General features: G+C 40.3%; 1 protein-coding gene across 1 annotated transcript; it reads left to right on the top strand.

Annotated features, from left to right (window-relative positions):
* The first annotated feature begins 82 nt into the window (after positions 1–82).
* Positions 83–13043, top strand: fbln5 (fibulin 5). Its single transcript, XM_042388264.1, has 11 exons — positions 83–527; positions 712–766; positions 1054–1102; positions 1277–1549; positions 6603–6725; positions 7646–7762; positions 8063–8179; positions 9445–9567; positions 10097–10223; positions 10396–10591; positions 12083–13043. Exons 1-11 carry the CDS (start codon positions 484–486, stop codon positions 12242–12244), a joined length of 1386 nt encoding a protein of 461 aa, XP_042244198.1. The 5' UTR covers positions 83–483; the 3' UTR covers positions 12245–13043.
* Positions 13044–13218: the final 175 nt, after the last annotated feature.

The raw sequence follows: 13218 nt of genomic DNA, 5'->3' as shown, positions 1-13218 counted from the left end.
TGGGGTGGGGTGAGGGGACTGTTTATATCTTTTGGGAAACAGACACCCACTGTGTGTATTCTTTATGCCGTTTCGCTCCCCAACAGCACAGGAGTAGCCGGTTGTTGGAGTGACTGCGCCGCTGTGGGGCCGCTGTCTCCCTGTGCGCCCTGACTGGAGGGGGCTGGCTCTCCCCTGATTGAATCCAGCTGTTGTGAAAGTGCTCGGAGGGGGCCCGTCAATTTGCATTGCTAAATAATCTGTAGAGTTGACAGAGTGGGGCAGAAACAGAACAGTCCATTTTGAAAAGGCATTCCTGCAACACTTGGTCAATGTACCGGAGCTTCAGCTCGACCAGACAGCGGTTAATGAAAACCTGGTGTCGGCTTTCGCGTAAAGGCGCATAGTTGGGGGGTGGTGAGAGCCCTGCTGGGTAGTGGTGAGGGGATTTACGGGTCGTCTAAGTCTTTCCTTTTTAGAGAGTTCAATAGAAAAACATAAATCATGCTTTTTGAAATACGTGGCTTCAAGTTTTCCTCTTCTGCAAGGTCAGTAGCTACACGTCTTTCTTAATGCGGTTTTACCTTTGCGTAACCGATTTTAGCTGAGTTGTTTTTGCTTTAGTTGTGTGTTTGAATGAATATGTAACGGGATGCCTGCACCGAGTTCCTGGTTTTTCCAACGACGTTGTTTCTGAGAATCGTTTAAGAACCTGAAATTCCCTCTTTGCAGGATGTTGGCAGCTCTGGTATTTATTCTGCTTTGTATCCAGCCTGGACACGGACAGGTAACTCAGCAACTTCCTTATCTTGAAGTCATGTTTCCAGGGATTTCATTCATTAAGATCAAGGTCACGGTCAAAGTCTGCAGATGTTGTTGTGCCTTCTCATTTTTGATGCATTTAATGGCCTTACTAACACAATAAAACGGTGATTAAATTGTCAGAAAGGCATGTTTGGAGGAATGTAACAAATTTTAGTTGCATGAGACTTAACAGTTTGTCAGAAATTTCAGCAACATCAGATCCTTGCACTTTTGGCACCACACTGAAACCTCTTCATCATCTCTCCTCAGACCTGCACAGAAGGTTTTGCATATGACCGCAGGGCAAGACAGTGTATAGGTAAGTGACTTGTACAGTCTTGCACATTTACATTTTGGGCATGATCTTATCTCAGGTAAGTGAAGTGTGAAGAAGGCTAAGTTCCTAAACTATCATGCTTTTGAAAACTAAATGGATCTCATAACCACAGATGTTGCAAGAATGTCCTTATCAGTGCACTGCTCTGTATTCCAGATGTGGATGAATGCCGTACTCTGGCAGATGCTTGCAGAGGAGACATGCGCTGTGTCAACCAGAACGGCGGCTACCTGTGCATCCCGAGGAACTTGTACAACCAGCCGTACAGACCAGACACCCCAGCCCTGCCCGAGCCAGCTTACCCGGACACATCTGTTGGATTTTCAGACACATTCGCTCCGAGATCTGTGGAGCCCAGCTACCCCAGAGTGAGGAGCACTGCACCCTGCACCCTGGGATATACTCTAGCAGAGGATGGCACCTGTAATGGTAAGTCAACATCTGCAGGATGTCCTCAGAAGACTCAAAGTGTCTGGCTTAATTGTGTGAGAAGAGCTCAAGATAAAACATCAGTCTTTTTCCTCTTCCTCAAGCCAGATTTAAAAATGTGCAGGAAATGCCACTTGAGCCAAGTCTGCTGGTGTTATTCATCCAAAGTTTTTCCAAAAGTCCTGCTCATTGTTTTCAGTTGTTTGTTTATACTAGCTGCACAAAAGCCTTGTTTGGTTACTCACAGTGGGTTCAGCATGTACTCCCATTCATCACTAATGTAGTCAGTTTGCTATTTATGCACCCACAGTGGTAGACGAGTTGGTTTTGAGCCGCAGTTCCCAACCTTTATTTTTTTTTGGCTTGTGACCCCTTAAAATTAAGCTATATCTTATTACAGCCGTTTCTCACAAGTTGCAAATGTCACAGACTGGCAGCCAGTTCAAAGAAAGGATCATTTTTCTTCATTTCCACACACTGAGAAGTTTGTTATATTTGACAACTTTTTAGTGGCCAAAGATGCAAAAATAATCTAAATTTGTTATTATAAGAAAGACAGAAAAAAAACACATTTTGTGTAAAGACATTTTTTCTGCTTTCCAACAATGTTTCTCATCTCTTAATGCCTTAAGATTTACCTTACAATCCTTTAACTCTGCAGGATCGTGATCCCGTAGGTCAGGGGACTTATTTTAGAAGGTCAAATTTGCTCTCCTTGAATCTCTTTTCCAACATTTAAAGTTATGAGATCCAATTTCTAAGCGGCTCTCTGCACATTACCTTTTAAGAACTTATTACTATCCAATTGCTTGCAAGAGATGCAGTGGGTGGATGTTGTCTATCTTCTGCTGCAGCTGTTTGCATTTTTTTTAGCCCCTTTTGCTCAATTTCTGAAGTGACTGCGGTTAAAAGATGTGTATGTTCCCGACATCTGCCACCTCCTGCTGTTTATCAGCTTTCAGAGTGAAACTAGCTGAACGAGGTGACACGAGGGGAAGGAGAGGGAGGCCAGAGATTCAGTGTAAATCATTAAAGAATTATGGTTGAACTCCAGGAGAATGCATTAATCCATCATATCACAAGGGCAGATGTTTGATGCTCGGCACAACGGCCTGTGTGCCGTCACCCAGCCAGAGCAGAGAGGCCTTCAACTCCTCACAGTGAGGAAATTTCAGCTTTTTGATTGATTCTGTTGAATTTCACCATCGGAAGAGATCCCAGCTGTCAGATAAACTCCAAATGTATCCCCAGCTGTCCTAAATACATCTTAACGTAATTACCCCAGTGTGTCCAGCCGGGACAAGCTGATGAAAATGGCCTACTTAAAGTCCATTTGGGGAGTTTTTCTGTCATTTTGGATAAATCAGCCGTGACCTTCTAATGAGTGGAAAATGTACACATACAGTATAGTATTCTCCCTCTAAAGAGAGTTTTAGCTCATGCACAAATACGGACTGTTTCTCTTTGTAGGGGAGAAAGCCTGTCAGGGAATCAGCCCACAACCTTGTTTGGGTAAACTGCACCATGACAGTGCCAAAGATGAGGTCATTTGTTGCCAAATCTGTGCCAGAGCCGAGCCTGCAGAACAGACATGCCTCTGTGGGGGCCAATTGTAACGTGTCCTTACACCCCTGAAGGCTGGTGTGTGTAGTGATGTAATGGGTTGTTGATTGATGCGGCCGTAGGGCAGAAACTACACAGACTGTGACTTCCTGTCTGAGTCTGTAACAAACATGGCTTTGTCTTTAAGTTAATGGCCAATGTTCCATCAGTGTCACTAATGGTACCAGTATGGGGGAACAATAGAACAGATCAGACCTCAGGTTTGCCTTTATGTATTTGTGGGCTTGTTTTTACAAAGTCAGACAGTACAAGAAGTATTTTTATGATGTGTCACAGAACTGTCTGTCATTTAGCTGATTTTTAAAATCCATCGTTTCAGCAGTGCACCCAAATTTTACCTATCTATGCAGATATATTATAAAAAGTCTGTGGACATCCGAGCATAACGCTTTCCAAAAACATTAATCTCCTCTCTTCTGTGAAGGCTTTCCATATGATTTTAGAACCAGGCTGCAGGGATTTGCTCCTATTCAGCCACAAAAGCATCAGTGAGGTCGGCCACTGATGTTGAGTGATAAGGTCTGGCTCGCAGTTATGCTCCAGTCCCAAAGGTGTTGGATGGGGTTTAGGTTAAGGCTCTGTGCAGGTTGAGCAGTTCTTCCACGTCAAACTGGAAAAAACATTTCTTAATGGACCTGGCTTTGTGCACAAGGACATTAACATGTTCAAACAAGAAAGGGTCTCTCCCAAATTTGTCTAAAATAATGATGTAATGGTGTCCTGGTGGCTGAATGACTAAGATACATACCATTTAACTGCAACTCCCCTGGTTCAACTCCCGCCGGGGGGTCTTTGTTGCATGTTGTACCACTCTTTATCCTCTTGTTTTCGTTCCATTTGAACTATCAACTGTCCAATAAAGGGAAAACGCTCCCAAAAATCCTTAAAATATAATTCTAGGTTGCAATATTAAGGCCAAATCATGAAAAACAGACCCAGACTAAAAGAGCATAAATTAACCATAAAGTGTAGTTTTGGCTTTATCTGCTGCGATTTTGAGATTTTTGCTGCTACTCCAATACGGTGGAGGTGAATGGAATTTTGGTTGTAACTGTGTTGAAGAATGACATAAAAAAACTCCATTTCTCTCCAGAGATAATCCACAGATCTCACAGTGAACAGTTTTTTACTGAAACTACATTCTCATGCAGAAATGGTCCCAATGAAAACTGTTAGCCACACTAGCGGAGCATGCTAACACGCTAAACGAGGTAAACATTATGCCCGCTAAACATCAGCATATTGTCATTGTAACTGTGAGCATATTCGCATGCTGACATTAGCATTTAGCCCAAAGCACCGCTGTTAAGCATGGCTGCAAACCCTTACTCTTGTTCAAGTATCTGACGAACACAAACAAAATTTTAATTCACCCCCATAGTTTTAGGTTGAAAGCACAAATTCTAGGTGTGTGCTTTCAACACACACTGGGCACATGAAGCCAAAAACTACCTGCATGAACAGACACCAGTAGTGGCGAATAAGCAAATATGCTTTTGTAATTTGATTGAATTGACCCTTTAAACTAGGGATGCATTGCTCAAGCACAGTTTTACACACTGTCAAGAACCAGCAGCCCGTGTCTCACAAATCAAAAGATACGTCAGATACTGTCTTGTGTTTTTCATTTGTGACTGTAATTCTCATTTCCGCTCGTAACTCAAGTTTTGGGGATTTTCATAATTTTACTTGAGTTGAAGGATTACATGTTCCTATGTGGCTTGAGAACATTTTCCAACCTTGTGGGCTTTTAAAAACCATCAGATCAACTCAGAAATGCACAAATGTTGATCTGAAAACAAAGATGTTTGTGGCATTTTTCACATCTACAGTACCAGTCAAAAGTTTGGACGCACTTTTGACTGATACTGTACACTATTACTAATGATAACTTTCAGTGCTCAGTGTATTTTCTCTGTGGTTTGAGAGTAGATGATGAGCACAACTGACATATTAATCTTCTATGTAACCAACAGGGCCTTGTTTTGTGACATTTAATGCTACTGAGGATTATTTTAAGTCAGTCTGTGTACAAATTTGTTGTCAAAATGCTTTAACTGTGAAAGTTTTCTCTGTTTTTCTGCTTGTGACCTGCATTCAGGCATTTCAAACAAATCCCATCTGTCATGTCTTCTCTGAAGCTGATCAGGATTGTCAGCGGCAACCCTAAAACTTGTGAGCAGCTCATGAAACAGTCTATATAAGGAGCTGATCTGAAACACTCCTGCAATTTTTTTGTGTGTACGTTGGAGCTCTGCAGTAAGGCTACACATGGGGTGCAGATGACGGTCATTCAGAGAGGTTTTGACTGATAACTGCAAGCAGGTGCCGGAGTTGTGTAGCTCTTGGCGGGCATCCGAGCACTCCGGGCCTCCTCCACCCCTGTGGACGGCCAGTGGTCCAAATTGGCACAAAGGGCAGCAGTCCCACTGACAGACGTTATCGCTTATCACAGCTGCCTGTCCAAACAGAAAGGCAGGCTCCCACCCTCTTCCCCCACTGGTTTTTCTACAGATTGGTGACTTCATAGTCTGAGAACCATAAACAGAGGTTGGAATTTTTGATTTGTCATATCCTCATAAGGAAATGTGGCTATTAAGATGTAATGTGTGAGCTGCTCCAGGGGCGTCGGTGGAATTTAGATTGTAATCTGAGCAATCTATAATTCTGTGCAAAAACAATTGTAAGTTGATACTGTATTGAAATGTTGACTGTTATGTTAAGAGTTTTTAAAACACAGGCAGGGTGGTGAAAACCTGAGTGTTGGAGAAACAGAGTTTTCAATAGTCGCTTGTTGTTGTTGTTTTTTTTTTAAAGAATAGGTTCACAGTTTTTCACGTCTGCCTTTAAACAATAGTCAGGTGCAGCTGTAGAGTTACTATGAGTAGACTGTGCAGCTTTTTTGTAGTTTTTATGTACTAACTGCCAAACTTTAACATAATAGGCATGTATATACATACATACATACATACATACATACATACATACATACATACATACATACATATACATACATATATATATAACATTTTTTCAGCAATTTAGGCTGTGTTGCTTTCCCTTTATGTTATGCTGTATTTTATTTACATTTTACCACTATTGTTTTCATTATTATGGCTTCTATTCTCTTTTTCTTTACCTTGTATCAAGAACCGAGGAATGACATAACTGACATATTGCAATTTTACATGTTTTATTGTTTTATTGTCTGTATTTGTGCCACTCTGTAAACAGTATTTTTTTTTTTTAAATGATCAGGTTTTATAATTAGTTATTAGTCAGAAAGCATCCTGTCACCAGAGGGTCTCAGTTTTAATGTCAGCAGTGCTGTTCTGTTGCTAACTTTGACCTCTGACCTCCCTGTTAATTAAATTCTTCACTCAGGAATCAGCAGAGAAAAGACAATATCATGTCCTCTTCTCTGTTTCAGACATCGATGAATGTGAGACAAACTCTCATCACTGTAACCCCACTCAAGTCTGCATCAATACATCAGGTGGCTACACCTGCTCCTGCACTGAAGGATACTGGCTCATTGGCGGACAATGTCAGGGTGAGTGAGCTGTCATCATCACTGTCAAATAAATTTTGAGAGTCTGTATGTTGTAGCCAATGAACATCTGCAGGCAGGCATGTTTCCAGTACAGTTTTCATGTCTCCCAAGGCACTTCTTTCAGTTTGGGAGGAAGGTTGTGAAGATTACATTGCAGAGATGTGATATTTGAACATTTTTTCAGCTGTTATTTCTTGTCAGTTAAAATATAGCAGTCACTAACACAGACTTTTTAAAAAAAGATACCATGGTGGTTCATCTGATGAAGCTCCAACATCCAAAAGTCAAGTGTAGGCAACTAAAACCAACCAAAAAACTGACAATGTGAAGATTAGTTTCTTGAATTAAAAAGAAAGTCGTCATCCATCAGCTGATTTTCAAATGATGTAGAAGTTTTCCTTCATTATCTTAATGTACCAGGTAACTGTAATATAACTTTAACAAACAGGAAAATGGCTCAAACATTCACTGAGAAACCTGCGGCAGCCTCAACGTTAGAAAATAAATTTAAAAACAGTCAACACTGAAGTAAACTGCTAATGATTTGTAATTAATGGCGTGAAAATGCCAATGTGGTCCATTAAAATCTGATGTAATTACTGCAAGCAAATGAGGCTGTGAGCATGTGTTTCCTTTCACTAATCAAAGAGGGTAATAAACATGTTGTTGTTGTGAGTGATTTTTCCATTATGTGCTATTGTGAAGCATTAACGCCTCTCTAGAAGAACTGCGCCCTCTTCCTGTTTAGTGCAGTAAAGCAGCTCAGCAGATTTCTTACCACATCGATGAATTGTCAAGATAATGAAATGAGAGTGAAAATTTTGAAAGCACAGTCGAGTTTTGATTAGCATAATTGAAAGCAGACCTTCAGTATATCAATGTTATGGTTCATAACCAGTTTGTTTCTCTCTTTTGACCAGATATTGATGAATGTCGCTATGGTTACTGCCAACAGCTGTGTGCCAACGTGCCTGGCTCTTACTCCTGCTCCTGCAACCCCGGGTTCATCCTCAACCCAGACAGCAGGACCTGTCAAGGTACACACACACACACACGCGCACACACACACACACACACACACACACACACACAGGCAGAATAAATGACATGTGCAAAGAAACATATAGACACAGATACAAGTGTAAATAAGTCAATATACAGTCATAATCACTCACAAACAAACACACACACACACACACAAACACACACACACAGACAAGCAAGTTGTTTATTCACTCTCTTTGCTTTTACACTGACAACTTAATCTCATGCTGTGTACCAGTGTTGTATATATATATATATATATATATAACTCCTGTCCATTGTTTTTCCTCCAGACGTGGACGAGTGTGAAGATGAGCCGTGCAGACACGGCTGCCTCAACACCTACGGCTCCTTTATGTGCAACTGTGACGAGGGATTTGAGTTGGCGTCTGACGGTGCTAATTGCATTGGTAAGCAGAGCTGACTGCGTTTTGTCTAATCTGTAACATGTAAAGATTTAAAGAGTGAGACAGAGGTGTTTCAGCACTTTGAGATGTGAAATGCAGTCTGTTTTTAGAGACATTTCCACATATCACATGTTAAAGTGTGACGTCTCATAGAGTAAAACAGACATATTCTGCTCAAATTCATATTTTAGCCACTTAGACCTGTCGCAACTTATAATAACTTGTCATAATGTTACGCTCCTTCTAGGGGTGACCAAGACATAACATGAAAAAGACCTGAGCAGCCACAGACAGATTTCTGAGATTTAACAACTGAGGTGTTTATTTGCAATGTGTTTTGAAATAGATATAGCTGAGAATTCAGGAAGTCAGAGCAAACAAATTAAATTTAACTAAGAAATGAATGTATTATGTGGTATTATGTGTATGAGGAGGACAGAAGAAGTTTCTATGATCTGAGTGGAACCTGATTCAGCTTAATATTGTTGGAAGATGCATGGAGAACAACTTTTTACTGAGGTAATGAATGTAACACATAAAATCAAAGAAACCAAATTACAATAAATTACAAGCAAAAACAAGTTCAACAGAAACTGCAGCCCACCCCGACCAACATGGCACAGAGCTTTCACCTGTAAGCAGTGAACAAGCACAGAAACTTGCAAAGAGGCCGGTTACGCAGCGCCGACTTTATTCCTTAAGCTGATGTTTCGGCAACAGAGCTTCAACCTCTGAAGAAGGCACACTGCTGCCGCTGTCAGCTTAAGGAATAAAGTCAGCGCTGCGTAACTGTCAAAAGTGCTCCGGCCTCTTTGCAAGTCTGTGTGCCTACAGTTATATGCATACAGTCTCGCTTGCACGCACCTGTCAGATAACAAATACAATTATTCAAACTGATGCATTCATATCACAACAAAATATAACCACAAATGTAACATAAAACATGACATAACGTCTCTTTAAAGGTGAAAAACGTGTCAAAATATGTACAGTTATAGTTTTCTTTAATTATGTAATACATTATTACATTAATATTGTCTATCCATTCATCTATTTTCTATCTATCACAGGGCTAACATATAACACATTCACACTTTAGTCTGTTTAAAGTCACCAGTTCTCCTACACGGGCAACAGACGAACCCGTTAACTCCGCACAGAAAGACCTGGTTTGGTTTGAACCCAAAATTCTCTTCTTGAAAGGTCACGCTGCTGACGTCTTTTGTTTGATGGTGAACATTAATCTTATTTTTTATAATTTCCTGTAGACTTGGATGAGTGCAGCTTCTCTGAGTTTCTGTGTCAGCACAGATGTGTAAACACTCCCGGCTCTTTCTCCTGTATCTGTCCACCTGGATATTATGTGTATGAGGACGGCAGGAGCTGTGAAGGTAAAGTTCTCGACAGAAGACAATCCACTCTGTCGCCATATTACAGAGACTGAACTGAATGAAACTGAATAAATACTGATTTTTAAATGTTTATGTGGCTGCAGTGCCACAAAGTGAAAACAGTTGTTAAAGCTGTTAATGATTATGATTTAATCCTGTTTTACTATGATCCATTTTGCTGCAAGTATTTTTGTCTGTTGGCTAAAAAGATTTGTGTTTCTTTTTTCGGTGGTTCATCTTCACCTGCAGTGCTAGATTAAAATTTTTCAGAATTTACGCAAATGTGTATTTTACGTGTATTGATCAGTTTTAACATCAGCTAATGTATAAAACCTTAGTTAGTATTGTTCTTGGCCCTATTTGTACCATTTTCAGGCACTGTGTTTCTCTCAATCTTCATTTTCCTTAACCATTTTGTTGATGCTTTGTTAATGTTGTTTTTGTGATGATGATGATGATGATGATGATGATGATGATGATGATGATGATGTTTTAACTGACTCTGATTGTTGTGTGTTTGATTTTGAAGATATCAATGAATGTGACACTGGTAGCAACAACTGTACAACAGCACAAGTATGTTTCAATTTCCAGGGAGACTATAAATGTCTGGATCATTTACAGTGTGACCTGCCTTACATCGAAGTTAGTGACAAGTGAGTATTTCTGCTCTAATTTACCCATAAAAAAAACTTTTAGAGCCTCTGTTTGCCTTTGGATGCATCTTCATCTGTGTTCCATTACATTTATGTTCATCAGTCACTCTGCTGTGCTTAAAAATGTAATTATTTAACACCTGAACTGCCTCTGTGTCTCCCTCCTCTACAGTCAGTGCATGTGTTCAGCTGAAAACCCTGCCTGCAGGGACAAGCCCTTCACCGTTCTGTACCGACACATGGACTTGTCCTCGGGTCGCAGTGTGCCTGCAGACATCTTCCAGATGCAGGCCACCACGCGCTACCCCGGCGCCTTCTACATCTTCCAGATAAAGACGGGCAACGAGGGACGAGAGTTTCACATGAGAGTGAGTACTTCAGAGACGAATGAGGGGTTGCAATAACTTCATGCTGAAATGTTACAACTAAAAGTTGAAACCTTAAAGACATCAAATGAGACATTCTCATATACTGGTATACATACGTTTTCAAATGCTTTTTGATACATCTTTCCAGAAAAATCTACCTGCATAGAGAAAGTGTTGGATGTTAGGTGTCTGACAGCAGCAAATACAGTATATTTGCAATAAAGAAAGCAAGAATTTGGTGATTAACAGAAGGTGCTCTACAGACATAGGGAACAGTGCCACCTACAGAAACGCAACAAATAGGGAGAGAGAATCCAAATCCAAGGAAATTGCAGAAGTATTTGATTGTTAAGTAGTCTGTGGAAAAATCAGAGCAGAAATACAACAGCTGGGTCTGCTTAGTTACCAAATATGTTGCCCAAATCATAAAATAGTCTTGGATTAGGCATATGTGTCTTATGTGATCATTGTGCTTATTAATGAGGTTAACAGTGGGCATGATAACATCAGAATCACTCCACAATTATGATTTAATTGCATCACACTCTTGATCTGTCCTGTCTACATCTACATCGTCAACATAACCTTACAAAGTTGTAAATGCAGAAAAAAACATGGGGGAAAATGGTTTTAAATTTGTATTTTTTGCTCTAATCTGTCACCAAAGAGTTGAATTTATTTATTTGAACCTCACAAGAGTCAGTATCCATCTGTCTTAATGTCACTGAACAAAGTATTGAGTATCTGTCTTCACACTGTATGAAGTTACAGTGCTACCAAATACCCAATATTTGGTTTAGTAACCTCAAAGGTTGTTTATTATTATTATCTAGAGCTGCATGAGTCAATTAGTGAATCAACAGAAAGTTAATCAGTTTTGATAATCGGTTAAGCAATTTTTTTTTTGTGCTAAAATGACAAAAATTATTTGATTTCAAATCCCCAAATTTGATTATTTTCTGTTTTAATGCTCCTGTTTAATGCTCATCTTTGGGTTTTGGAATATGTTTGGACAAAACAAGACATTTTGAACCTTGATTGTAAAAGTGGAGAAAAGATGTAAAACATAAATCACCTGTCTCTTCAGTGCAGCGTGCAACCAGTAGATGGAGCAATAAGTGTGTGCAATATGTATGAACAGGCTGATTTTGTTCCTCAAATCAAATTTGTTAAATACAGACCCAGCAATAAATGTTCAAAAGGTTTTTAAAGTGTAAAGATTCTCTGTGGTGTGATAAAATGTATCAAGGAGATTTTACGACATCTTCTCGAGTTACCTTCTGTTATCTTTGTTTAAACAAGCCCTGATCTGACCTCATGCACTGTGGAAAACACATTAACTTTCCTTGACTTTGTGCCTGTGTTTACTGGTTGGAAATGATATGACAAGGCCTTGAGTTTTGGATTTCCTCCACCCTGCGCAGCTGTCAGATTCCCCCGTTTCCTGTGCATCATTCCTCACATTCCTCTCTCTTCTTCTTTATCTTGCAGCAAACCAGCAACGTGAGCGCCACGCTTGTCTTGTCGCGGCCCATCAAGGGACCCAGAGAGATCGTGCTGGACTTGGAGATGGTCACAGTCAACAATGTCATCAACTTCCGAGGCAGCTCCATCATACGTCTGACGATATTTGTATCAGAGCATCCGTTCTGAGGGTCCCAAATGAACTTCAAACCCCCTTCCACCCCCTCCCCTCCCCACCCAACCAAAAAAAAATCAACCACGATGCAGCTGCACTCACCTGCAGCTGATGTAATAGTTTGTTTGAGACAACTCATCACCCTTTTTTTTATTAAATCAATATGTCATCCTCAATAAAGATACGTCTGATAAAGACTCAGCAATAAGCTGATGTGAAAGCATCCCGGTGCTCGAATCCCCACCCTGGTTTAATGGACACTGAGCTTTTATGGCTGCGATATGGACTTTCGACATAGAGGGATATTTATGGTGTACAATTTCTGTCATCCTCTAATTAGAAAATGACCTGAAAATGATGTAAAATACCCTCACTGAAAAACCCAGCGTATCCTAAATACATTCGTCCGTGAATCTTCATCCCTTCAGATAAGCTGTGAAGGTGACTTTTATGTGCCTGATGTTAAGAACTGCATGTCATTGCATCGTGAGTGTTATCTGAGCATTGTAGTGTCTTTTTTATGAGACAGGAAGAGAGAGAAGAACATACTGTAAGTGTAATTGCGCATTTGAGGTGGCAATATTTGACATGATGTAATGACCATCATTTATTAACTGAATTATTGATCAGAGTTTTATTACACCAATAAATGTCTTCACCACACAACTGTCCCTGGCATGAGCAGGCTCCTGAACTCAGTGATGCTTTGATTCCTGTTTTGATTTTGTTTTTGTCTCAATGAGAAGCTGTAAGTGAGCCTGGTCAGTAAATAAAGATATACTGGACATGTACGGTGGCCGAGAGTGTTGATGTGTTGAGATAACAATGTTAGGAAGAGGAAAGTAGTGAGCACACCCTGGTGATTAGAGGGGTAAAAAGGAAAAATAAAAATCAAATCAGAAAGTGGTGCGCTCATGGCTGTTCGGGGAAGGAAGCTCAAACACGCTGTCAGTCCGGGAATGAGAGAGTCAGGGAGTGAGATAGGGAA

This window comes from Thunnus maccoyii, chromosome 16 (genome assembly GCF_910596095.1).
Source record: "Thunnus maccoyii chromosome 16, fThuMac1.1, whole genome shotgun sequence".
NCBI classification, from domain to species: Eukaryota; Metazoa; Chordata; class Actinopteri; order Scombriformes; family Scombridae; genus Thunnus; species Thunnus maccoyii.
This window is presented reverse-complemented; position numbering and strand designations above follow the sequence as displayed.